Source organism: Coccinella septempunctata, chromosome X (assembly GCF_907165205.1).
Source record: "Coccinella septempunctata chromosome X, icCocSept1.1, whole genome shotgun sequence".
Lineage (NCBI taxonomy): Eukaryota > Metazoa > Arthropoda > Insecta > Coleoptera > Coccinellidae > Coccinella > Coccinella septempunctata.
In genome coordinates this window covers 11,113,084-11,138,604 of record NC_058198.1, presented here as the reverse complement: position 1 = coordinate 11,138,604, position 25,521 = coordinate 11,113,084, and the positions used below count along the sequence as shown (strand labels likewise).

Below are 25,521 nucleotides of genomic sequence, written 5' to 3'. Positions count from 1 at the left end.
GGTATACTGAATATTTTATAACGCCAGCAACTCTTTTCGGTGGTAGAACCTATTATCGTTCTCTTTGCGGGAGCCATATCGGTGAGAATTTAATATTAATCTAGTCACTCCGTGCTAGAATTGTCAACGAACGCATAGAATTGCATGGATTTGCCTACTGCCTTTCTAGACCAAAATAGTATTGAAAATGTCCGATCTGCAATGTCACAGCAATTACACCGCTTACCTGACCCACCGCAGTCATTACAACAGCTCGCCAATGCTTTGACGGACATTTGACATTCCTCAAACATTCATGGTCTCATGACGAAGAGCTAGTGGAGGTCCCACACCACGATTTCACAGTGTGTCTTGCTTACTGTTGCCATTTGAGGCAAGTTAACCGGATCTAGACACCTAATTCTTTCATTCATTCATGCTGTATCCCGTTACCGAGAATAAATTTACAAAAGCACTCAAACACAAAACTATCGGTGCGATCAAACTTATAATTTCTTAGGGCTACTTGCGACTGTTTGCCCTCCGTGACTTACAGATCCACACTCCGGGCATGGATAGTCACTAACCAGATCTGGCTGCCGCTGTATTCTTCTCGAGTCTCCATTATAACTGTGCACCATAGATCTCCACTGTGACCTGCTTAACGCTAGTTGTTCCCAGTTATGATTGGCATTAATTGATTTTAGGGATTGATGCAGTATATCTTTAAATCGCTTATACTGGTCTCATGGTTTCCGAGCTCCCTCTGTGAATTCGCCATACAGAGCTATTTTGGGGAGTCTGGTGTCTTGCATCTTCAGAATGTGGCCGCTTCATCTGAGTAAGGCCCTCCTTACTTGAGTTTCAATTGTTATACAACTCGCGCGCATTTGAAACTTTGTGGAACTATCTGATGTGCATTATTTGTCTAAGATGACGTTTGTTTATACTGTCTAATATCTCGCTTGTACGGCGTTCAGCTGTCGCTTCCGTAAAGCATCAGCGTTAGGAGGAACACTGTTTTGTAAACAGCTGTCTTGGTCTTCAGATTGAGGTCGTGATTTACCAGGACTTACCAGGATTTTGGTTTTGTCAATATTAAGTCTAAGACCTAACGCTTCGTATATATGTTTCTACGTGTCCAACATTATCTGTTGATCCTCTGAGCTGCTAGCGATAAGTGCGCAGTCGACTGCATATTGAAGTTCCGTGATGAACTTTGTACGCGTTTTTGCTCTGAGGGGCTTCAGGTTAAACAGGCCTCCATCAAATCTGAATCTTATTTCAACACCTCTTACAGGCATACTCATGTCAGCAATCATCGAGACAGCTATGCCGAAAATATTGAACAGTAAAGGCGCTAACACGCAGCCTTGTTTTATTCCAGAGTTGGTTGAGAAATGGTCGGTTGTAGAGCCATTATGCTGTATTCTAGCAGTGTTGTTGGTATGAAGGATTTACACACTGCTAAGAATTTTTCGGGTACACCTAATTCAATACAACAGTGGAAACCAACTGACGGAACACTGGGACACATGAACTTTCAAATTCAATGTTACGCTTTTTAAGCATAAATTTGAATATACGGGGTGATTAGTAGCGCAAGTCCAGCACAGTCCGTCTTCTTTATATAGAATGTAACACCCTATTTATATTTTCAAACTCGAATTTAAAAGTCCTCTAGATGTGTTCCAGTGTTTTAAGAATTTTCTAAAATAAGCAGTGTTTCGCTATCACAATAGAATCTTCAGCTGGGTGAAGGTAAACTGAGTTTACCTCAGGCTATGGTTGTCACTACTCTTTGTTTCTCTGAAAAAGAACTAGGAAAGGTGGCATCTGTTTTGCTCTAGCTCATCTAGTTTCCGAGATGCCCTCACTGGACATCGAATTTGGGACACTCCTGTATAGTGACGGGGGAGGAATAGTTGTGCAGGGTGCCAGAAATCCTACAAAGGGGAGGGAAATTTCGTGCAGTCAAAGATATTTCACCCCAAACCATAATCGATCCTCCCCCGAAACCAGTAGTATTCAGGAAATTGCACTGATCATATCTTTCATGTGGACGTCTGTATACAAGGAAACGTCGATCACAATGGTAGAGGCAGAATCTAGACTCATCTGTGAAGAGAACTCTTTCCCAATCGGCCTCTTCCCAATGGACATGCTCTCTCGCAAAATCCAAACGCGCCCTTCGATGGGCAGGGGTAAGAGCTGGGCCTCTTGCCTCGACACGAGGTTTAAATCATATTCTCTGAGGCGATTTCTTATTGTCTGAGTGCTAATTTGCACCTCATGAGTTTGCTCAAGCTGAATTTGAAGGAGGCGAGCGGTTGCAAACCGTTGTCTCAACGAAGAAAATCTCAAGTTACGTTCTTGAATGACAGTTGTTACACGTGGTCTACCCTGTCCTGGTCTTCGGACATTCATACCTGTCTCGCTGAATCGCTGCAACATTCTGGACACACTTGTATGGGAAACTCCAAACCTTTCTGCAATTCTTGTGTATGTCCACCCTTCTTCTCGCAAAACTACCGCTTGGGCACATTTCTCTTGGGTCAAATTGCGTGTTTCGCGTTGCATAGCGATCGAGTGTAGAAAATCAAACGAAAGAAAAACTATTGATCACTAGAATTGATCGAGAACAACTGATTTTAGAATGGAGCCAATACATTCAAAATCCGATAATATCATCTTTTTTTATTCCTGCTGGGAAAAAACATCTGTACTGAAGAAAACCATTGAAAGTGGATAACATATGCATGCATAATTCTGACAAAAATAATTATCATTGAGAACACCTTCAGTTGTAGAATAAATTTGAGATTTCCATAATGTGCGTTAATTTTTTTGCGCAGTGTATTAAAACCTGTCAGTGTCAAAGATTATAGAGTTAACTCTATAATCTTTGATTATAGAGAGATTATAGAGTTAACTCTATATATAATCTTTGATCAGTACGATACAGAAAACGCAGATTTTGTCTGAGAGCACCAGATCCCAGAGCACGAAGCGCCTCATCTCACTAATAAATATATAAACCATTTGAATACCGCGGCAAATAAAGCTAGCTGAGTATAATCAGCGCACACGCTGAATATGCTTGTCCATGACATTGTTACCCGCAATTTGAACGAGAGTTGGTGAGAAGCACTCGAATAGAAAGCAGCGAGCGCGGGACGGACCAACTTTTATAATATGTAACTTCTGTTCCTCCGAAAAAATAACATCGGAACACTGTGCGTGTTTCTTCAAAAAAAATAATAAAAAAAAACAACAAAAAATTATGGCGGAATCTGGTATCGACCTGGGCTATGACCTGTCAGCCTTAATCTCGGACGATTTTGATATAGAAAGTGCGATCGATTTCGATGATTTGTTGGGCACTCCGAAAAATCAAGAATTTTACGAATTAACTTCCAAAACAATACCTGCTACTGAAAGGTGAGGAAAATTGTTTATATGATAAATATCAGCCGCGTATTCGAGGCATTCCTTCCACAAATAATTCAATTGGTCATGGTTCTCAGCATTATCTATATGTTATTCAATTATTTCCTTATTATCGCAGTGGAATAAACCGTTATACTCTCATTGTATATTTTCTAAAAATAATTTCTCGGCCGTATGAAAAATCTTGAGTTTTTGCCAATTGAATTTCATCTTACATTATTCGTTCATGCGTATTCGTGTTTTGGTACACATCGGCGCAAAGATCTGCGACTAATATGCTACCACGTTGCGTCAGTGGCTTACGTTATCTTAAGTCGTTCTGCATCTGATCTGCAACTTGTCTATTGTAGGAGCGCTTTTTTCCGATTTCAAGTTTAAGGTTATCTAATCGTTTGCAACCAGACACAATCAATAGTGAAATATTTTTCAAAGTGAACGCCCCAGGATAACGTTTATAAACTGCTGTCATATGTTCGCAATTTTTCCTTATCGACAAATTGATAATTATGATTGAATTAATAGCGAGCATCTATGTTTTCACTTTTGTTTTTCTTCGGAAATTTCAATGAAGTTACAGGTGTAATCTTATCTGAATTACTCTCGTGAATTTTCTCAGTTAATTTTCTTTTCCGAATATAACGAATCATGATCACATTAGATCCAGTTGATAAATACCTATTGTTTGTATTTTTTTTAAAGAAGTTTATCCCATTGGATTTACTTGTCACAGGTATCGATAAAACTGAAATATGAAATTTTTCCTTTTATATTTCCATTCCTTTTGGAATGGTTTTCATAATTTCCTAGTCAACAATAAGACTGATATCATTGAGTACTGAGGGTAGTAGTAGCTTATTGAGGGTTGAAAACTCAAAGCTGATATGAAGGGTTCAAAGTCGATCAGTTCTGGAGTGTATAATTTTGCTATATACTATACAGTGTGTTTACTAAAGTTGAGGTGTTTCCTTGTACGAAAACATTAGTTTTTCGTGTAGAAACATGGTGTCGCATATGTTCCCCTTCTGAGATATAGAGGAAACTTTTCAAATGTTTTCGTTGATTTCGTCAAAATTTTTGATATGACCATAGTTATGAGGGCGTATAAGGACCACATAATATTTTACAAATATTTTCCTAAAAGTAAAGTCGGAAAATAACTACATTCCGACTACAATCTCGTAATTATTATTAAATTTCGACTTCAAAGTCAGAATTTCATTCAGTGACAGGGGGTGTTCTATGACTACATGAATATCATTTACTAACATACAGAGGGATTGATGAGAGGTTTTGGTTTCCTAATAAGCGTGAGTCTTCAGTCTTTGACTCGTACAGATATTTCAACAGTAGATTCTTGAGGTCAAAAGAAATACTATTTAACCTCACCATTTTTTCCGAATCGGCACGGTTTAAAAGATACAGGCTGTTGGAAATCCATAAAAAATATTATTTTTAGTTGAGAAGTTATTTTAAGTTCTACATCACAAACGCATTTATCGAATGAAATGAATTTTGGAATATAGTTTTTCATTTATCTGATGACTTTTTTCGAACGCAAGATAGCACCCACGCCTTTCAGTTTTCTCATTATGATCATTTCGTACTATAAAAACACCAAAAATTCAAAGAACAAAACTCTTGAAACTAAGTTGGACTGTATCTAATGAAAAAGAAAAACTTGTATAGTTTTCTTTATTTCACAATACAAAAACAACATAAAAATATGAGCGGGTCTCTTAAACCCATGAAACCGCCACTGAACAACGCGTTTATGTTGCAAAACCCAAACATTCCCATGAATACCTTCATACTTCTGGAAATGACCCAAGTCATCATAGAACAGCCTATATGGGGTTTCCTTACTGTTGGAATGGTCTTTCCAAATATGAAAACAAAAGGAAAATCAAAGAACACCAAGTGTACATAGTATCCATTGTCCTCACGAGAACCCTGTACATCCTGAATTCAAACACTAGCCTGTGTTTGGATCACTGGATCAAAACGTGACCAACTAGGGCGATGGACATCATTACAGATCTCACATCTCTTTATGTTGGGATAGATAGATTAGCACATGAGGCCATCCCTGCCATCCCAAGAATATCCAGGTAAGGTACGGGTGATGGGAGAATTAGGAATCAGAGAGCACCTGCTAATCTTCCGAGTAACGTCATGATAAAAAAAAACATTCACTATGATGCGATGGTGTAAGGTATAAGGCTATTAAATGATATAAATGGTTCGAAATCATGACAGGGACTGCTCTGGCACAGAATGCTCACTATGGCTAGGCCGCTGTTCAACCGTCTTTAAGGTAGAAATACTTGCAATTGAAAGATGTGTGGAAATAAACCTAAACAGAAATTATCAGAAATGAGACATGGCGAAACATTCTGATAGTCAGGCTGCGATCAAAACACTACGCCAGTGTTGCCAATGGTAATTTACGGAATAATCCGAAATATCTGAGAAAAAATCCGAAAAAATCCGATGCTTCCGTAACTTAATCCGAAAAAAATCCGCTCGTTCATCGAACAATTAAATAATTAAAAAAAAGATAAAATTATTTTCTATTCTCAATATTCCAATCATTTTTTCAATGTGAAAAATCTATACTACCCTTTTGAGCTGCGAATATGATGCCCCCTAGTGGTAGCTGAATTTTGTACTAGGTCTAAAATACCGAATACGTTATTTATTTCGTTACCTAAACATAAACAAATACTTTTTCAAAAATCCCCATCGATCCCGCTTGTATAGTTTTTCATTTGAGGTCAAAGCTCGCACATTTTCGTAAACCTCAAGAAACTTTGCAGATCGTACAATTTTTTACAAAAAAACATTGTATTCGTGAGAAAGTCGTATTTCAAATGACATGCACACATTTTCGCTCCACTCCTTAACTAGTGTTCTTGGCGTTTTTTTCAACGTGGTTTCTCCAGTTCCCAATAGGAATATTCCACGAAGCCTCTACTATTGATTTGACTTATTCAATCATCTAGTGGCAAGAGCCTCAATAATTGATTTGAATAATTCAATTCCTTCAGAAATTCTTTGAAACTGTATAACATAAAAAAAATCCGAAAATATCCGAAATATTTTTAAATCCGAAAAAAATCCGAGAGAGCCAAAAAAATCCGGAATTCGGATAAAAATCCGCCGATTAGCAACACTGCACTACGCTCGCACGTCATCGATTCTAAAGTAATATGGAAGGAAACTCAACGAATTAGGCAAGGGTAACAAGGTCTGTTTAGCAAGGGTTCTGGATACCTCCGGCATTAAAGATATAAGGAAATGAATAGGCCAATAAACTCACTAGGAATGGAGCGCAAACTGTTTTTTTGTGTATATGTATATGAACTTACAAGAAAGAGTTTCAGTAGAAGGAAGACATACTCTGGAGGAATCTTTCGAAACTATAACACTCCAAAAAGTTCATTGTGAACTGTGACACTGCTAGATCTAAGAAGTATCTGGATCTCAGCAAGAATGTGCTACACCTCTTTACTGGGTTTCTTACAGAGGGCCTCAGAAAGCACCTAATGAGAGTGGTACTAGCACAAACTGATTAGTGCAGATTCTGTAGGGAGGAGGATGAAACTCCAGACCACCAGGTGATCTCACCAATGCCAGCCAAAGCAAAAATTCTACTTTAAGCCATCCCAGATACTGGAGTTCCTTGAAACTCTCGAACTAGAGGGTGAACTGTGGACTACGTAATAGCAAAAACTGGTCTGATGAGGGCTACTTGCTTTTGTTTAAATTTTTTGTTTGATTTTCTTCTTCTTCAGCCCGTGTCCATTCATTGTCGGATGTAGGCCTCTTCCAGGTTTTTCCACGCTATACGATCTCTTGCCAATCTCATCCAGCTTCCTACTGCCACTGTTCTGATGTCATCGATCTATCACTTTTTAGGTCGGCCCACACTTCTTGTTGTCCCTCTTGGTCTCCATAGTATCATCAACTTCTGGGTCCATCTGTTCGACTCCTGTCTTGCTACATGGCCGATCCATTGCCATTTCAGTCTTGCTACTCTCTCTACAACATCTATTACCTTGGTTCTATCACGTATCTGGCTATTTCGGATTTTCTCCCTCAAGGTGACTCCCAGCATTATTTTCTCCATGATTTTTTGTGTAACTCTCAGTTGTTCTGCTGCTTTTTGGGTTATTGCCATAGGTAAAAACAGGTAGTATGTAGCTGTCTTAGGCTTTTCTCTTTAGGCTGATGGGTACCTCTTTTTGTTTAATGAAAAATGATAAACGAATACCTATTGAAATTCCACTTTCAAACTGCCTGAATTATTTAACTGAGTTTAATCAGATTCCTTCATTCTTTGTTCAACAAGGAATGAGAATTTGATACGAATGTGTGAAACTTGATATAGTCTTTAAGAACAGTCATAAAAATTAGGATTGTCATTGAAAACAATTATCGATGACATCATAATTTAGGATTCGCTTTATAACATTTTCATTCATCAAACAGAGCAAAATATGAACGACGTCTCCGAGCATATTTACATAAAAAAACTGCCTTTGATTTACTGAATTTATTTCAAGTTAGAACCTCACACTGTATAAACAATCTGCCATATAATAAAGAAGTACTACATGCTTTTACTTCAGTTTATTGAAAGGATACAGTTTATGAACTACTGACGAAGATAGTATTATAGTAAAAGCAAATACTCTTCCTTATGCATACGACCCATTATAACAACCTCAACACAATAATGGTTTTTTAAATGAAATAAACAATCTTTCAAGGATAAGTAAATTTCTTGTGAAAAAATTAATCACTTCTGTGAGTTAACTAATACTAGAGAAACAACTACGTCACTGTCATTTTAAGGGCAAGTATGTAGGTAAATACTAAATGAATGAGCATGAGAAAAATGGCCATAAGCCTAATTTCTTCTTCAAAAAATTGCTGAATTGTTACAGCTTCTTATGCAGATGGAACTTCTAAAAACAAAAATTGTTCATTTTGTTTCAGAAGTTGGGAGGCAAACTCCATAAGAAATGAAAGAATGCTTCTTCAAAAATATTCACCAATATGTAGTTAATTTAAAAAAAAATCGTTTGTGAAGAAATTTATATATTTCTTATCTATATTTATTATTCGGTGACAGGTTGAAAACGAGAGGGAAATTTTACGTTTTCTCTTCCCCAAACCTAAATCAAGAACTTCGGTTTCCAAATTATCTGTACTGAACATTTAAATTTGATCATATCTCAAATGGTCTTTGAAAATTTACGGTTGCTTGGGAACACTTTAGTATATATTCCACTTAGTTGTAAATAACTAAAAATAGATACTTCCGTGCGATATTTTTATTGTTGTGGGAAACCATTGTTTTTGAATATGTTGAGTATAGAAAAATTTGCATTATGCAATGATTCGCAAGTAAATCACTGGAATGCCAGTCAACTTTTTTAGTGATCTTATATAGGTATGGACATTTGACTAATATTTGGACTAATATAGTCTAAAAAGAGGATCTTTCTAGTTACGAATTTCTCTGGAAAATGGTTCACCTGAATCCTATATTTTGTAGGTTCAGGAATAGCCCAGTGAAATTTGAAATAACTAGAGGTACATCGAAATATTCTTGCTAGCAAAAATAGTGGTGGTTTACATTCTATACCGAGCTATTCGTGAAATCAAAGCAAGTGCGTTACAATATTAGTGAAGTTTGCTGTCAAATGTGAATTATTTCAAAGTTCTTGTACCAGAGCCATATAATTGATACCGGTCCATGGAAAAAATTTGCTGATTATTGCAGTACGAAACAGTGAAGAGTTCTTTCTTTTCAAAGATGATAAGGTAAGGCATCTACGTCAACGGTAGATAAATTAACCTGAAGATAGAAGATATCAATATTAACAGCTACATTGAAGTACAACTGAAATAAAATATTTAGGTTATACTGAAATAAACCATTCTTATCGTACTCTGGCTATATTAGCTACACTACTGAAAGACGTCAACATCCTACAAATACTAGAGCTCAATGTGAGGTTTATCTTCCTAAGAGGCAATCTGAAAACTAACCTAGATCTCGACACCCATATTATGTAATCAAGAAGCTCCTGAAGTTGAAATATTTGATCTAAGCTTCGATATTTAGATGACCTTCAATATGATAACATATCCAGAAATCAAGACATTATCATTCTTGTTCCTGACTTGACTCCAGTGCTGTCCTATTTTTCATCTCCAATGGTAGATATTGAAGAAGAAATTCTGAAAATAGTCCAGAAATATCCAAAAACAAGCACAAGATCCATAGCTAGGGTATAGTTCCGGTTAGCCACACTTAAATATGGAAGACACTCCATACAGTTTTAAACTTACCATTATCAAAGGGTATACAACCATTGCAATTAGAAGATTATTCTCCAAGAAGAAGTTTTTGTCTGTAATTCTAGAATAATGCAAATCTGACAGCATCAATTCTGTCCACCGATGAAGCCACATTCACAAGAAATTAAGTGAACGGTTTTCATAACACTCGTGTTTGTGTCAACAGAATACCCTCACTCTGTGAGAACAAATTGCCAGCAAATTTTCTCCTTGAATTTTTGGATAAGGCTTGTCTGTGGTAGGCTTATTGGGCTATGCCTTCTACCATCACGAATTTCGTGATCAATGACTAATAGACCAATCATTTGGTGATTTGTTACTGAAAACATTGCTGAAGAATTTTTCTCGACATATATAAATGTTTTTTCGGGTAAAATCGTATTATCGACTGAAAATTGCGGAAAACCATAAAATTGCAGATTTTGTTGCAGTTTTTGCTTGTAATTCCGTAGTGACTTATCCTACAGAAGAAAATAACTCTCAAAATAAGGAAAGCTGACAAAATTTTACGAAAAATTAAGTTTGAGTCAACTTCCTAGATTTTTTCGTTTTGCCGGTGGAGCGCGCCAAATATTTGCTTTCATCTTGGCAAATATCGTTGCATATCAGCTCGGTCACACCCATCAACTCTTAGGTCACCCTTTCCCCATTGAACACCCCAAATCAACTGCTTCCCTCTTTGTCAAACCATAAGACCGCCGAAAACATTAATCCCTAGTAAAGGCCTGCTGGGAATGGATACTAAGTGAGTTTCTAGAATATACTAAAAAATTCTTAGCTTACTATAGAACCAAACAAAATTTCAATGTCAAAATATTTTATTACTCAACATATTCTCCTCTTAATTGGATACATTTATAACAGCGAATCTGCAACGTCTCTAGACCTTTCAAAAAAAAATGTTTCTTCTTGGTCTGCAAACCAGACCTCCACAGCTTTTATTTCCTCCTTGTTGGAAGAAAATTTACGACCTTTTAAACTTTTTTTTCAGTTGGGGAAAGAGATGATTGCCGCATAGACCCAAATCTGGCGAATCAGGGGGGTGTTCTAGTAATTCAAACCCTAAATCACAAATTTTTTGCATGGCAACATGAGATTTGTGTACAGGGGCGTTGTCCTGCAAAAACAAAACACCCTTGGATAGCTTCACGCGTCTTTTCTCTTTAATTTTTTTCCATAGAGTGGTCAGTAATGTCGAAAAGTAATCTCCGGTTCTACCCTTATCCAAAAAATCAATCATGATTACCCCATGGCAATCCCACAAAACTGAAGCGAGAACTTTTCCAGCAGATTCTTTGACACGAAACTTCTTAGGTCTTGGAAAACCAGAGTGTCGCCATTCCATCAATTGTTGCTTTGTTTCTTGATCGAAGAAAGTACCCAAGTCTCATCTACAGTAACAATTCGGTTTAAGAAGTCTACATCGTTTTCAAATCGAGCACAGATCGAACGCGATGCTTCTACCCCTGCACGCTTTTGGTCAATATTCAAACAATTGAGAATCCATTTTGCAGCAATTTTTCTCATGTCCAAATTGACGTGAACTATATGATGAAAGCGTTTGTATGAAATATTCAGTGCTTCAGATATTCGTTTTAGCCCAATTCGACGGTCTGATGAAATCATGTCATGAACTGTATCGATATTTTCGGGGACTGACACAGAAACTGGCCTTCCCGATCGGTCATCATCTTCAATGGAAAATTTACCTCTTTTTAAGCTTGCAGTCCAATTTTCCAAGGTCGCATACGAAGGAGATTGATCACCAAGGGTTTTAAGCATATAATGAGGATAAATTCAGATGCATACCACCCGACGATATGAATATTGTTTTAAGCATATCTTCGTAAATCTGCTAACCTCTTAACCCTCTTTTGCTCTGAGACGCTTCAGGTTAAATAGGCCTCCATCAAATCTTAATCTTATTCCAACACCTCTTACATGATATGAAGGCTTTTACACACTGCTAAGAATTTTTTGGGTACCCCAAGGCCCATAGCGCTCTCCGAGTCGAAGGTCTTACTTAAATCGATGTGTAGGCTGTATAGATGCTTGATTGTTGTTCACGGGCCTTCTCTTGCAGCTCTCTCAGTGTAAAAATTAGGTCCACCGTACCTCGATACCTCTATACATACTAGGAATTAAGATTCTGGCGATCGTATAGTTTGATGATGGGGAAGGGGGTGATTTGGGGTGTTGTTCAGTGGAAAAAAAGTACCCTACAAGATGACTGTGGACCGAACGCGGTACATATTAGATATTCCTGAACAGTACTGTCAGTATTTCAGAGACGATGCCTATTGGCCCAGTCGTTCGAGTTCTATTGTAATTCAATTGCTGGCCAGTAAAACCAGCAATATCGGAACAGGCCCTTAAAGTTTTGATAGTCTGATATACCACGTTTTTTGTCAAGATGAAAATTATGATCAATCTTCAACGCGTTCAAACAGCGAAAGAAAAAAGTGTAGGAAGTTGACTCAACTATAATTTTCAAGAAATTTTATCAGCTTTCATTACAGTAGGGAGTATTTTTTCTCTAGGATCCGTCGTTCCGATATTATAAGCAAAAAACTGAAAAAAAGTCTGAAACTTTATGGTATCACTTGTGTGTTATTCAGTTTCCTCAGTTTAAGTTTGGGCCAAATCAATACAATATTCAAATTTGTTCGACTAGTCAATAACCTAAGTCTAGTTGCTTAATTTTTCTAGTAATTGAAAGTGAATGAAGACTGTCCTGCCAATTTCAGACTATTGTTGTTAGAATTGAGTGCACCTAGTGAATTGAACCTCGAAGTAAAACGGTCACTAGTGGAAAATCGAGAATTTCAATCGATCTATCAACGAATTATTTCGCTATGATTTGTGAACTACTTCTATGCGAAATCTTTTTGAACTGAAAGTGTTCATCGGCAAACTAGGATGCAGAATATTAAGTGAAAGTTAAATTCCGTACCCATCTCTGATATAAATGTGCATGAAATACTCTCGATGATAGAACTCGATAATAATTCCTGTGAAACGAAAACGAATACTTCTGCTTTGGAATTATTTGATGGCCAAGAACGCTTGGAACCGATTCAATTGAGTTGACAACTGGTCTATTGTGAGCTTACCAATTAATATATTTGTCTGACATTATCATACGAGAAATTTATTGTCGATTTCGAATACCTACAGACTTGTTCGTTGTGATTGTGTTCTTTACAATATAATCATCGTTTATTCACACAAAATAGAGTGACTTTCTTCCTTAACATTATTAGTGTATTACCTGAGATGACGAAAAAATCTGAAAAAATTCGTCACTTCCGGTTATACCAGAAGTAGCTATCACCATCGTTTCTTCAAATGGAATGTCTAATAAATTTTTTCCGGATTTTTTGTGATTTGGATCATATTATTGATGATATTCCGAAACTGTCCAAGGATATTTGTGATCTTTTGGACAAATATTCCCTATTCGGGATGATGACAAATATAGTTCAGGAACTTAATGACATAGAAAGCAGAATTCACATTATAAATGCATTTATCATAACAACTTTTGTATAGGTGTGTCTTAGGGAAAAATGAGAATGTGTTGGAACTCCTTGATGTCCTTCGTACTCAAAAAAACTTCGGTCGGTGCATATTCCTAATAAGATGGTCGATCATCTCTTGAGGTATCTCAAACCAGCAACTTGTACCTCATGTCGAAGTGCTAGAGTCTGTCGAGGATGATCTAAACGGAGTAATCTTCCCATAAATGTGCCAAACCTGTTGTATGGGTGAAAGATCGGGAGAACTAGAAGGCCAAGGCAACTAATCTACTTGGTTGTCTTCCATAAGCAATAGCCGACAGTGTGATGCACATGAAAAATAGAAATGTTTAATGTTCTGAATGTTCACGTCAAAACATTTGTTCAAGCGTCTCAGAAATATTCCATATGTTGCACCCTTTTAATCTCACCTGAATAAGTGATCTGCCAAAGTGAATAAATTTTTTAAGATGTTTTCATAATGCGAAGCTCTTACCCATTGAATGATTCATCGATAGAGTTCAGTTCATTCATTATAGATTCATATTATGATGATCTAGGTTGGTCAGGAAATCTTTAGATGAATTTTTGTTCTACCAACAACTCGATCACCCTCTCATTCAACAGGAATGAGATTTAAGTAATCTTTATAACCCCATGAGTCCATCCTAAAAATATCCAGGTACGGGAGATGGCAGGATTAGGAATCAAAGTGCCTGAGCCTCTCTAACTAAGTATATCCTGCATATCTTCCCAGTGACGTGAAGAAATACTATTAAATGGTAGAAAAATGGTTTGAGAATCATGACGGGGACTGCCGCAGGAGTATTTGGGTCTGGCACCTAATGCTCACTGTCGCTAGGCTTCTGTCCAAGCTCTTTCAGACAGAAATATTAGCAATCGAAAGATGTGTGGAATAAGTAGGAAACTTTCTCATGTTTTTCTGGGAAAGGGCTGCGTTTAGAACAAAGACTCCAAGGTTTAAGAGAATGAGTTTTCTAGTAAGGAAATTTTAAGCGAAAACATAGAGAAATGAACAAAATAAAGATTCTATCTCGTGAAGCCCCCAGACTTGAAAAAGGAACCTTTTATGTCGAGTGGGGCCTCCTCTAGCTCTTCGTAGTGGTCTTATTCTATTTGGCATTGTTTCAATTAGGTTATTATGACAGTTTGAGTAATGTATTGTCAAATGTTTATTGCAATTTTTTTAATTAATCGGCCTTATTTAAGTACCATGTTTTGTGTGTGTGTAATATGCAAACATACGCCTCTCCACATGGTATGTACGTCAAAACTGAGAATAATTGGATGCAAGTTGCAAACTAAGTTTTCTCTCGAATTTTTGGGCAGTGCATTACTCTGTCACATCCCGGTTATCTAGAAAACCGCTGAGCATTAGACCAAGAAGGACTACTTTTTTGAAATACACTCTAAAGTTCAAGAAAATGAGGTTTCAGCTGCAAATTTGTATATTGCGAGAATTTGAGGTGTCCTATAGAACAATTGTCCGCATCATGGATATTTCACAAGTGGTCGTTTCAAAACGTTTGTAAGATTCATATAACTGAGGAATCTCAAAACCGGATGAAGAAGAACCAACTGATGGAATATGTACTTCTGAGCAACAAAATTGTTTTTACCTCGAAGATTACTGAGAACTATACTACAAATGCGGAGAGCTGATTGCTGATTGCATGCAGGAGAAAATTTCGGGAATTTAATTTGCTCAATTTTGCAGCCACACATACAGGAGAGCTTGCTTTTCCTGTTCAAACCGAAATGACTTTGATACTCGAGGAACAAGCAGATCTGAATCTAGGAACAACAAACTGAAGTACCCATGCCATCGACTTACGGCAACAGAACAGGGTCTTGAGTTTACTTGTATCAAATACATCAATAAAAAATCCCAGCTAACATCAAAGCTCAGAATGATCCGAAAGTTTTCAAGAAGAGGATATTTCGCCCACTCTTGATAATTAAATAATAAACTGTGGAAGAATTCCTTGATGCTAATATGGGTTATTAACTTCTGCTTATTGACGCTGTTTCATTTTTAAGTTACAATATGTATAGACTTGTACTTTTGCTTTCATCTGAATTAAAGACTTATGTTATGTTATGAGAAGATGAACGAATAGGTCCATAGGAGTGTTAAAAGGCTCAATTTTGTCACACACCCACTTCCTGATCCATATTAACGATCTTCACTGCTGATGCGACACCATCTGAGCCCCATTGAAAATGTCACTTCCATAAGTGCCAGCGAATTGATTCCTTGAAGGATAGTTATAGTTTTAGTTTGGGGGTTACATTTCACTGCAAACTTAAGGTCTATTGTGCTTCAGCTCCAGAGTTCCTCCAATAGTATCTGCGAGGGCTTCAAGGAGGCTAAGTTCTTCTATAATTTTCTCGTACACAAGATATTTTGCGCAGGCGTTCTGTAACCAGGTTAAGAGGAGTTTTCTTCTCTTCCCCACAGAATCTGCACTCGTCAGTTTCTGATAAGCCCATTCTCATCATATGCCTTCTAAGGCGACAATGTCCCGTGAGGAGACGTAACTTATTCTTACTCAGATCCAAATACTTCTTGGATCTTGCAGTTTTAAAATTCCGGAAGAATTTTTTGGAATGATCTATTCGTGGAAGATTCCTCCAGAGTGCTTCTCTTTTGGTTTCTTTCTTCTCCACAAATTCTTTCCTATAGTTTCATTTTCCTATACCACAGAAAGGCTCTGGGCCAGTAAGTGGCATTTGTGCCCCCTTTCTGGAGAGTGTGTTGGGTTCCTCGTTTCCTTTGATTCCAGAGTGACCTGGAGCCCAGACTAAAGAGACCTTGTTGTTCTTGCTTATTTTCCTTGAAGGATAAAAGTGAATGCGATATTTTCTTTTCAGCTCCGGATGTTGATGGATTATTTCTGTACGTTTTTTAACGCTCCAACCTTTAATATAGTCTGGAAATTCCGTATCTATACTCATCGAAGTGGAAATTGTAACACTTGTGAATAGAATTGTTTCACTATCTCAACGTTACTACGAGAATATTATATTCTATAAGCTCATTTGTTGGCGTTAGGGCAGACCGCACTCAATTGACGTGATGAGGACCTGTCCAGTGACTTGGTTCACTACGTGGCTTAGTCTATGGGCTTGCTGCATTGATGGTGAGGAATCCATTGGTCTGTTTGTTGCTTCTTCCTAGGACAAGACGTTCAAAGTATTTTTAATGTAACTTGATCGGCCGATATGAGATAGCTAGGTTGTATCTTTACCAGGTTTTGTAATGAGAATGACTTGTGCTGTTTTGAACTGCTCTGGCTAGTAGTTTTGCTAGGTATGGTGTTATATATATATTCTTCTGTAAGATAACCCCCCTTTCTGGCCACTCTTTCAGAATTTTTGGAGAAGTTTGGTCAGATCCTGCTGCTTCTTTTTCAATTTTGAAGTGATTGATTCGTCTTGAACTTGTGCAGGCAGGTTTCTTCTGGAGTTCTCTCTCTATTCCAGAATCTATGGCTTCGCCTTTTGGTGTAAACACTTCGGCTAGGTGTTCTGCAAACAGTTTGCCCTTTCTTCACCGCTTTTGGATAGCCCATTGTGTATCAGACTTTGCAGGATTCCTTCAACCAGGGATGTGCATCGTGGGCTTTTTATAGTTCCTTATGCGATTGTCCTTTCTGTTTAAACTGGTGGGTTTTTCTGCTTAAGGTGTTTTTATCTGCTGAGGAATTTGTCCGCTGGCAGTTTGGCCCTTCTTTTTCGTGCTATGAGCTCCTTGATTTTAGCCGGGATATTATAGACCTAAATTTCTTCGTTCATTGCTCGGGTTGTCATGTTGTTGAATTTGCACAGCACAGATGGAAAATGGATTATTTTTCAGAAAACATAAAAATGTAGTGCTCTCACAGGACTAAATACTTGGAAATTGTGGCTGAGTTCGCTGTGGTCATTTGATCTTCTAAGCCCATTGCTTTCTGTTTAGTGATTTCCTTTTTTTTAACAAAATAAATCAGGACCTAGAAAGAACAAAGTGATACAATCGTGTGTAACGAAATAAGCAGTGCGTTAAATTTAATTCTGAAAATAGATGTGGCGGAAAATCGAAGAAGGATATTCAGTTGAACAATTCACTCCTGATAATAAATTTCAGTTCTCCATTTCCAAATACGAAATACAACAAAAGCTGAAATGAATAGGTATCAGATTCATATTCGACATATTAAACATTTTCGTTCATCACTCGCGTACACAACTCGCGTTTTTCTTGTTTTGGTAGCAGATTCCAACAAAGTTATATGAATGATCATAAATGGTCAGGGAAAAATTATAACTTGGAAAATAAATCCTCAGTTCAACCACTGGGAAATCCTGGTTTTTGATGTAATTTCGACATATCTATAGTATGTACGTCCCATTGAAGTACCTACTTACTTACCGAAAAGTAAACAGTGGATTTCTTGGTAGACAAAATTTAGATATCGATTGAAATTTGATATGGGAGGACTTTGTATCTTCTGAAACTCTTTTGGATTTCCACTCCCAGTCTCTGAAGAGAAAATTTAATGTTAGAAAATCCCTCAGATAGGTTAATTTGTTTCAAGAAAGAAGAATCTTTTGAAATTAAGACTACCATCGTATTATAACTGCTTTCTAAGCAAAAATCATCTAGAGCAAATGTTTCAATTTGCGGAAATTACTGTGGTTGACTATCTGTCAATGATTCCCTCAAATCTTGAAATTATTTTCAATTAAAATGAGGAAAGCTCTGACGTGAATTCAGGAGATTTTTCGTGCTTGTTCAATTCCGTAAACAAATCGTTCACCCATCCAGCTATTGAACTGAGTCACCGATGCTTGACTTTCTCAATATTTCTAAAAAAATAGATAAAGTAGAGTTAGTATTTGGCTCTATAATAACTTTCAGAAGATTCACCACATGGTGGATAGTTTCTGAGACATAAGATTCGAGATTTTTTTAATGTTCTAGTAATACGATCCCTGCTAGACACGAGAAAAAGTCCCCTGAAAATAAAATATGTGGATAAATCCCAATCAAATGAGTGAATGTCTGGAGTAAAAGTGACTTTTGAAAATTATTTTATGAATGAATCAAGTAATGTTGCAAATCCTCAATGGATACAATTCTGCGGAATGATTTATCAACACAAAGAATAGCTTAATTCCATTCTTTGCATACTCTCTGCCTCTTCGTCAACTCATTGTATTAAGTAGAAATATTTTGCGGAGATCAAATTGTTGATTGTTGATGTCGGTAAATAACTGCTGGACTGGTTTTCTGAGCACGTAAAATTCAAACAAATTGAAAGGGAACGCGTTCCTTGTCACATGTCTGAATCGAATAATTGAAGAGGCATTGTAAAATAATTCAGCGAATGGAGTCTGAGTTTCGATGACCATTGACTGCGGAGAGAAAGTCTCAATTATTCCTCTTGAAACCATGTCAAGGATGACCTAACATAAGTTAACCCACTTTTATTCACAATTTTTGTTTATCTTTCCATATTAATTTTATTATTCTATAGATTCAAGCTGTTAAACAGATCAGTGAATTCTTATTGCTGTACTTTTTTTCGACCAATGATTTTGAGCGTTCATCAAATTTAGTCTACGATTATGTTGTAGTTTTTCAGAGTTTCACAGTCTGTCAAATTTTCAGCTCGTTTCAACAGAGTTTCCAGCTAATAACGAAGTAGTTGAGTAAGGAAGTAAGTGCAAATATTGAGTCTCAAGCTTTCAATTTCTTTATGTGACCTTGTTTAGTCAGTCAGTAATGTCTCATTTAGCATCTTTTTGAAAAATGAATAGTTAAAGTTTATTTACGCAATTTGAAGGTCTGCAGCTCGAAACTTTCCGATGACGGAGAATTGCCGATGTCTGAATTTTCTAGGTATTTAAGTGGGGTCGTTTTGAGGCATTCTAGATGTCCAAAGCTGAATGTCTGTTAGAATAGAGCTAACTATATGACCCAAAATATCATCAGTATACATATTGAAAAAACGAATAAACTAATAGAAAAAACTCAAAGAATAAATACATAGAATGTATATAAAATAATATTGAAAAAATAATCACAATAAATATATTTAAATATATAAACACTTAAACAAATTGTAATGAAAATAGACTGAGCTCGTTTCAACTCATTTATTCACACCATTAAAATATACACTACTACCAAATTTTATCACAATCACACCACTCAATTTATTACCACATTCATTATATTTATTGATGATACTGCAAATTAACATAAATAGTGGATAAAATAGTGGAAGAGTACTTACTTTTGTGATTAGTTTATTAAATACTGGAAATGGGCACCACTTACTTCCACGCTGTAATATAAGTTTTGCTGAAAACGTTCACCTGCATCACTCAAGATTTCTGGTGCAATTTGACGGCATTCATTAATGATCCGAGTTCGCAAATCATCCACAGACTCAGGCTGGGTAGCGTAAATCTTGGATTCCAGGTAATCCCACAGAAAAAGTCCAGTGGAGTCGGATCAGGTGATCTGGGTGGCCACTCAAAATGTCCCCTTCTTCCAATCCAGGCGTGAGGAAAATTTTCATCTAATCTGTTTTAAGTGCATGGAATCATTGTGGTATCGTACTAGAGTAGAGAAGTTTCTTTAGCTAACTGTAGTTTTCTTGGGACATTATAACTACACTGCTCAAAAATTGAAGTGGATATTTCTTGTAGCTGTATATTTTTTATAGCTATTGCTATTGCAACTCATCTGGTGTTGTGTATGTGTGGAATCAATTGTGGATTAATTGTCACTAGTTTAACATGAGTTTAGAAGCCTTCCAACTTGAACACTTTGTTCAATCATCTTGGGGTTGCGATGATTCGTTATTTTATTTCCCATTATGGGAAATATAGAAACGCGTAATTATTTCACATGGAGATTCAGTATTTCTGATAATTATTATCAATTAGATGTATCTCGCTTATTACGAAGATCTACACTATCAACATTTATTATACGTTTCAATAAGGATAAAAAGTGAAATATTCAAATTTCATTACTAGTTGTGTTAGGGTTTTGTTGAACAACAATTCAGTTGCATCTAACCAATAATTATTTCGTGTTTAATGAAATCATGATGAATTGTTTATGAAACACGATTTTTATGGAGTGATTCTTCCATTGCCCCTTGAAATCTTTGCACCCTTGAGTTTCTACAAAAATTTGTGCTATTCGTTTCATTAGTACCAATGTTTTACAACGGAAAGGAAAGTTTAATCAAAATTGTAAGGCAAGAGTCACAATGAAATATTGAGAATATTTATCTTTATTGGGATTTCCGTTTTTCTCTGGTATTTATCCGTAATGTATAGCTCTGAGTCTTGACAAACAAGAATGTATGGATTCTATATCGTATTGTCATCTTACTTAGAACCTGGGCAATGAAACAATATATTCAAATAATTCATTGTGAAGATTCAGCTAATTGTCAACGAGAGAAATGTCAGGATTATACTGCTTAGGTTTATTTCATTATCATTCAAGATAAATTTCTTCATTGAACATACCTACATTCCACCCTATTATAGTCTCCAAAAGCTTCTTGAAACATACCACGTAGTTAGAAGTATAATGAGTACCATTAGAATAAAAATTCTAGTATCAGTTGGAATATCTTAAGAATTATGGCATTTTTAGTTCCGAGTTCTAAGAAGTCTCCCAGTCTTATGAAGAAAAGCAAAATTTCTGCACACCCTTTGAATGAAAGATTTACAGGGTGTTGTTGAATTGAGTCTTTTTTTAACAGTGGAGCACGTGAATTGGAACGAGCCTTGGAGGTCTGTATTCTCTACAGTCCAGATGAGCCGAGATATAGACAGTTTTCGGATAGTGGTTTGTTCGAATATGGACTCATATCCTCTGATGCCCAGAACTTGCAGATTGGTTCAGGAAGTTTATCCGTTCAGATGTGTTACAGTTACTGTTTGAGGAGGTATTTGTTTCAATTGACGTACAGAATTGTTGGTGCGTGATGCCACCGTGAATGCGTAGAAGCCTGTCATTGATAATATCCTTCCTTTGTTCTATGTTGCTATTCGGCCAAATTTCTTATTTTTGGACGATAATGAGCCATCCCATCTTATGAGAATGGTCGTTGAAGCTCTGGAAATTCATGGTATTTCACATTTGGCCGTTGGCCTTGCCTACTCGGTCGCCAGACCTCAATCCCATTGAACACGCTTTGAATCACCTCTACATACACTTCAAGAACTACGACGGCAACTCTGGATAGAAATTGATCAACAATCTGATCGAAAGTATGCGAAGACGTTGTCAGGCTGTGGTTTATGTTCAGGGATGCCATACTCTTTCCGGAACTGAATTTTTCAAATTTTTCTAGTGATTTGTTTTTTACTACAAACTAAAAATGCTACTTATAAATACATTTTTCGATACCATAACTGTTACGAACATCATAAATAACTGGTATAGGTACCAAAAGGTAACCCCATAATATGGGGTTACGGTCGATCATTTTATTATTTTTGATCTATAAGAATAAGTAAGATCGCTGCAGAACAGAATAAATTCTCGGATAATAACTAGTGTATGTGAAAATCCAATGTTCACATTATTTTTTATGTATGAAATATTTTCTCTACGGTATATCTCTTGAAGTTGTCTAGAGTGCATCAATCCATAAATATTTTTTCCATACTTTATTCGGCAAAATTATCAAAATTGATAATAAAATTCTTGTTGAATGAAACTTCTAGACTGCAGACGTTACCGTTCAGGAATGGTCTATTTTAGTTTGTCTAGTTAACAGCTGCCAACCTATCAATCACTGCCAAAAAATCAAGTTCAAGATCATCTTTGTTCACCTACTAATAGAAAATCGGTTTATAGATTTAATGGGACACAAATAAAATGTATATTGCACCAATAGGGATTCCACAGTTCGTAATAACGGAATATTTTCTAATTAGAATTTGTTCTCTTTCGAATTTGGCAATTGGGGTGATGTAATGATTATCATCAAATTTGAATTTCCCAATATTGCTCCAAGTTACAATGAAAAAGGAATGATTTCAATTTTTGAATTCGTATGATCCTTTCTACAGAATATTTTATCATTGAGGATGGAATATATATGAGGGCGTAGAAGGGCCACATAATATTTTCAAATATTTTTCGCTAAATTCCTATTTCAATCTCGGAATTTCATCGACAATTCCGAGTTTACAAGTCGGGATCGAGTGAAATTCCGACTTTGAAGTTGGAATTTTATTTACTTCAGAACCGATAAAGACTAGATGCACAGGATGTTCTACGACGATACATAGAGAGGGATAAATGAGAGGTTTTGTTTTCGTGATACAATTCATATTGGATATTCATAATGTGATTGTTATATATACAGGGTGTTCTATGATATCATACAACTATACATCATGAATGCTCCAAGTCGTTATGGAAAACCCTGTAAAAGGTTATCATATTTACGAGGATGTATTGATATCTACTTAGCCTAGACCAGTTCCATGCATGAAAAAAAAATTGCGTTACTATAGCAACGAACAATAACTCATTAGAAGTATCAGTGTGAAGTTTGAGGTCAAAAAAGTAAATCAGAGTTACGTAATAAATTAAAAGAAAGAAAATGTCCACCGAAATTGTGAAAATCGAAAAATTGGAGTATCGAGCCATCATCAAGTATTTAAAAGGGTAAAGAGGTAAGCAGATTTACGAAGATATGCTTAATACCCTTCGTGATCAATGTCCTTCGTATGCGATCGTGAAAAATTGGACTGCAAGACAAAAGAGGTAAATTTTCCATTGAAGATGATGACCGATCGGGAAGGCCAGTTTCTGTGTCAGTCCTCGAAAATATCGATGCAGTTCATGACATGATTTTATCAGACCGTCGAATTGGGCTAAAACGGATATCTGAAGCACTGAATATTTCATACGAACGCTTTCATCATATAGTTCACGTCAATTTGGACATCAGAAAAATTGCAGCAAAATGGATCTCCAAATGTTTGAATGTTGACCAAAACCGTGCAAGGGTAGAAGCATCGCGTTCGATCTATGCTCGATTTGAAAACGATGTAGACTTCTTAAACCGAATTGGTACTATAGATGAGAGTTGGATACATTTCTACGATCCAGAAACAATGCAACAATCGATGGAATGGCGACACCATGGTTCTCCAAGACCTAAGAAGTTTCGTGTCCGAAAATCTGCTGGAAAAGTTCTTGCTTCGGTTTTTTGGGATTGCCATGGAGTAATCACGATTGATTTGTTGGATAAGGGTAAAACAATAACCGGATATCGATATTCGATATTACTGACTACTCTACGGGAAAAAATTGAAGAGAAAAGATGCGGAAAGCTATCCAAAGGTGTTTTGTTTTTGCAAGACAACGCCCCTGCACACAAATCTCATGTTGCCATGCAAAAATGCTTGATTTAAGGTTTGAATTACTAGAACCCACCTCTTATTCACCAGATTTGGCTCCATCCGACTATCATCTCTTTCCGCAACTGGAAAAAAGTTTATAAGGTCGTAATTTTTTTTCCAACGAGGAGGTAATAAAAGCTGTGGGAGTCTGGTTTGCAGAGCAAGGAGAAACATTTTTTTGAAAGGTCTAGAGACGTTGCAGGTTCGCTGTAATAAATGTATCCAATTAAGAGGAGAATATGTTGAGTAATAAAATATTTTGTCATTGAAATTTTGTTTGGTTTTATGGTAGGCTAAGAATTTTTCAATATATCCTCGTACAATCAATGAAAATAGAATGAAGATTTTGGTAAGATTCATTTTTCCGTGAGCACAAAGCTGCTTGCGAAGGTTTGCTGTTAAGGGGTTGGGGAAAAATATTCAATTTTATTCCAAATAAATGAGTACTATCACTACACTAATATCGGGATCTGATTAACGTATTTCAGATTGGTTGAGAACCTATTAATTTCATTATTTTTTGAGAGATTTTTGTATTTCTTCTGATAAAAAATAAAACCAAAGATTATAATAGGATTCTTTTTTGTGTGAGCTTTCCAACAGGCTTACACATGGTATGTTTCCATTCGAATAACAGAAATGGGGTTGCAGCTTAGGGGTTTAAGAAAAACACTCACTCTGATTGCCTGAAGATGAGGGTTATTGAAAATCAATTGATGGTTTTGAGCGTTATTGTTCGAAGAAATATTTATTTTATTCCATACTTATGCCCAACACTGTATGCGTTTAACAAGCAGACGTAACGAATTACAATCCCATAATAGCACAGCTGTGTGAAATTAGCAGCGTTCTCAGTAATTATAATCAAAGACTATCAATTCCTTTCCTTAAACAAATCTCACCATCATTACGTTCTCTCTAATGGATCAAAGACTAACAGAGTATCTTAATTCTCAGGGTTATAATGAATTTTCGAAAGATTACGTCTTATCTCAATCGCAAAATGAACTAACTTTATATTTTATTGCTCATTTTCATCATGATTACCCTGAAACATATTAATAACTCTCACTATCCCCCATATTTTGCAATATAAATTAAATGTAAAAACAATTGATCCAAATACTTCACTAACGAACAATAGGAGCGTTTTGCGTGGAATCTTATCAGCGAAAGATTCTTTCAGGAAAATGCCTTGTAATATGTTCGATTTTCCTGAACAACATTTATCGGTTATACTCCTCGTAGATTGGGAACGGTAGTTTTTGAACACGAACAATTCTATTGTTGATAAACTGGAGGAAGTCGAGTCAAAGATATATGTTATCATTTTATGGAAATCTACTGCAAACATTTTATTCTGGAACCTAATTTTCAATGGAAAACTCTCCTTACAGAGAGGTCCATTTCGAACCAACAAGATAATAATTGATGAATTGTGTTCATCCAATGTACAGGGTGTTCCGAAATTGACGCAATAAAATTTGGTGACAGATACTCGAGAAAAAATGAGGAGCCAATTTTTGAACTTTTCCAGGCCACAATGCCTTTGGAACATTAACAGCGGATTTCAATTCCTTAAAAATTATTGAACCGTTAGAAAGACCATTCAATTGAGTAACTTTCGTGTCCCTTGCAATTCTTCATGGAACACAAGATCCTTGAAAAACATTTAAAGATATCATTGAATTCATATCGAGATTTCTGTGGAATTTCACTTGTTTATTACAGGTGGCTGAAG

The 25,521-nt window shown here is 36.4% G+C and overlaps 1 protein-coding gene across 2 annotated transcripts in view; it reads left to right on the top strand.

Annotated features, from left to right (window-relative positions):
* Window positions 1-25,521, top strand: part of LOC123321372 (transcription factor EC) — a 141,496-nt gene that overhangs the window by 6,555 nt on the left and 109,420 nt on the right. The window contains exon 1 of one of the 2 annotated variants that reach the window (XM_044908917.1): window positions 3,106-3,420. The exons of the other annotated variant lie outside the window; for it this stretch is intronic. Within the exon in view, the coding sequence (XP_044764852.1) occupies window positions 3,263-3,420 (158 nt within the window). The 5' untranslated portion in view covers window positions 3,106-3,262. Of the gene's footprint in view, window positions 1-3,105; window positions 3,421-25,521 lie in introns of those variants that run through there. 2 annotated transcript variants of the gene reach the window in all.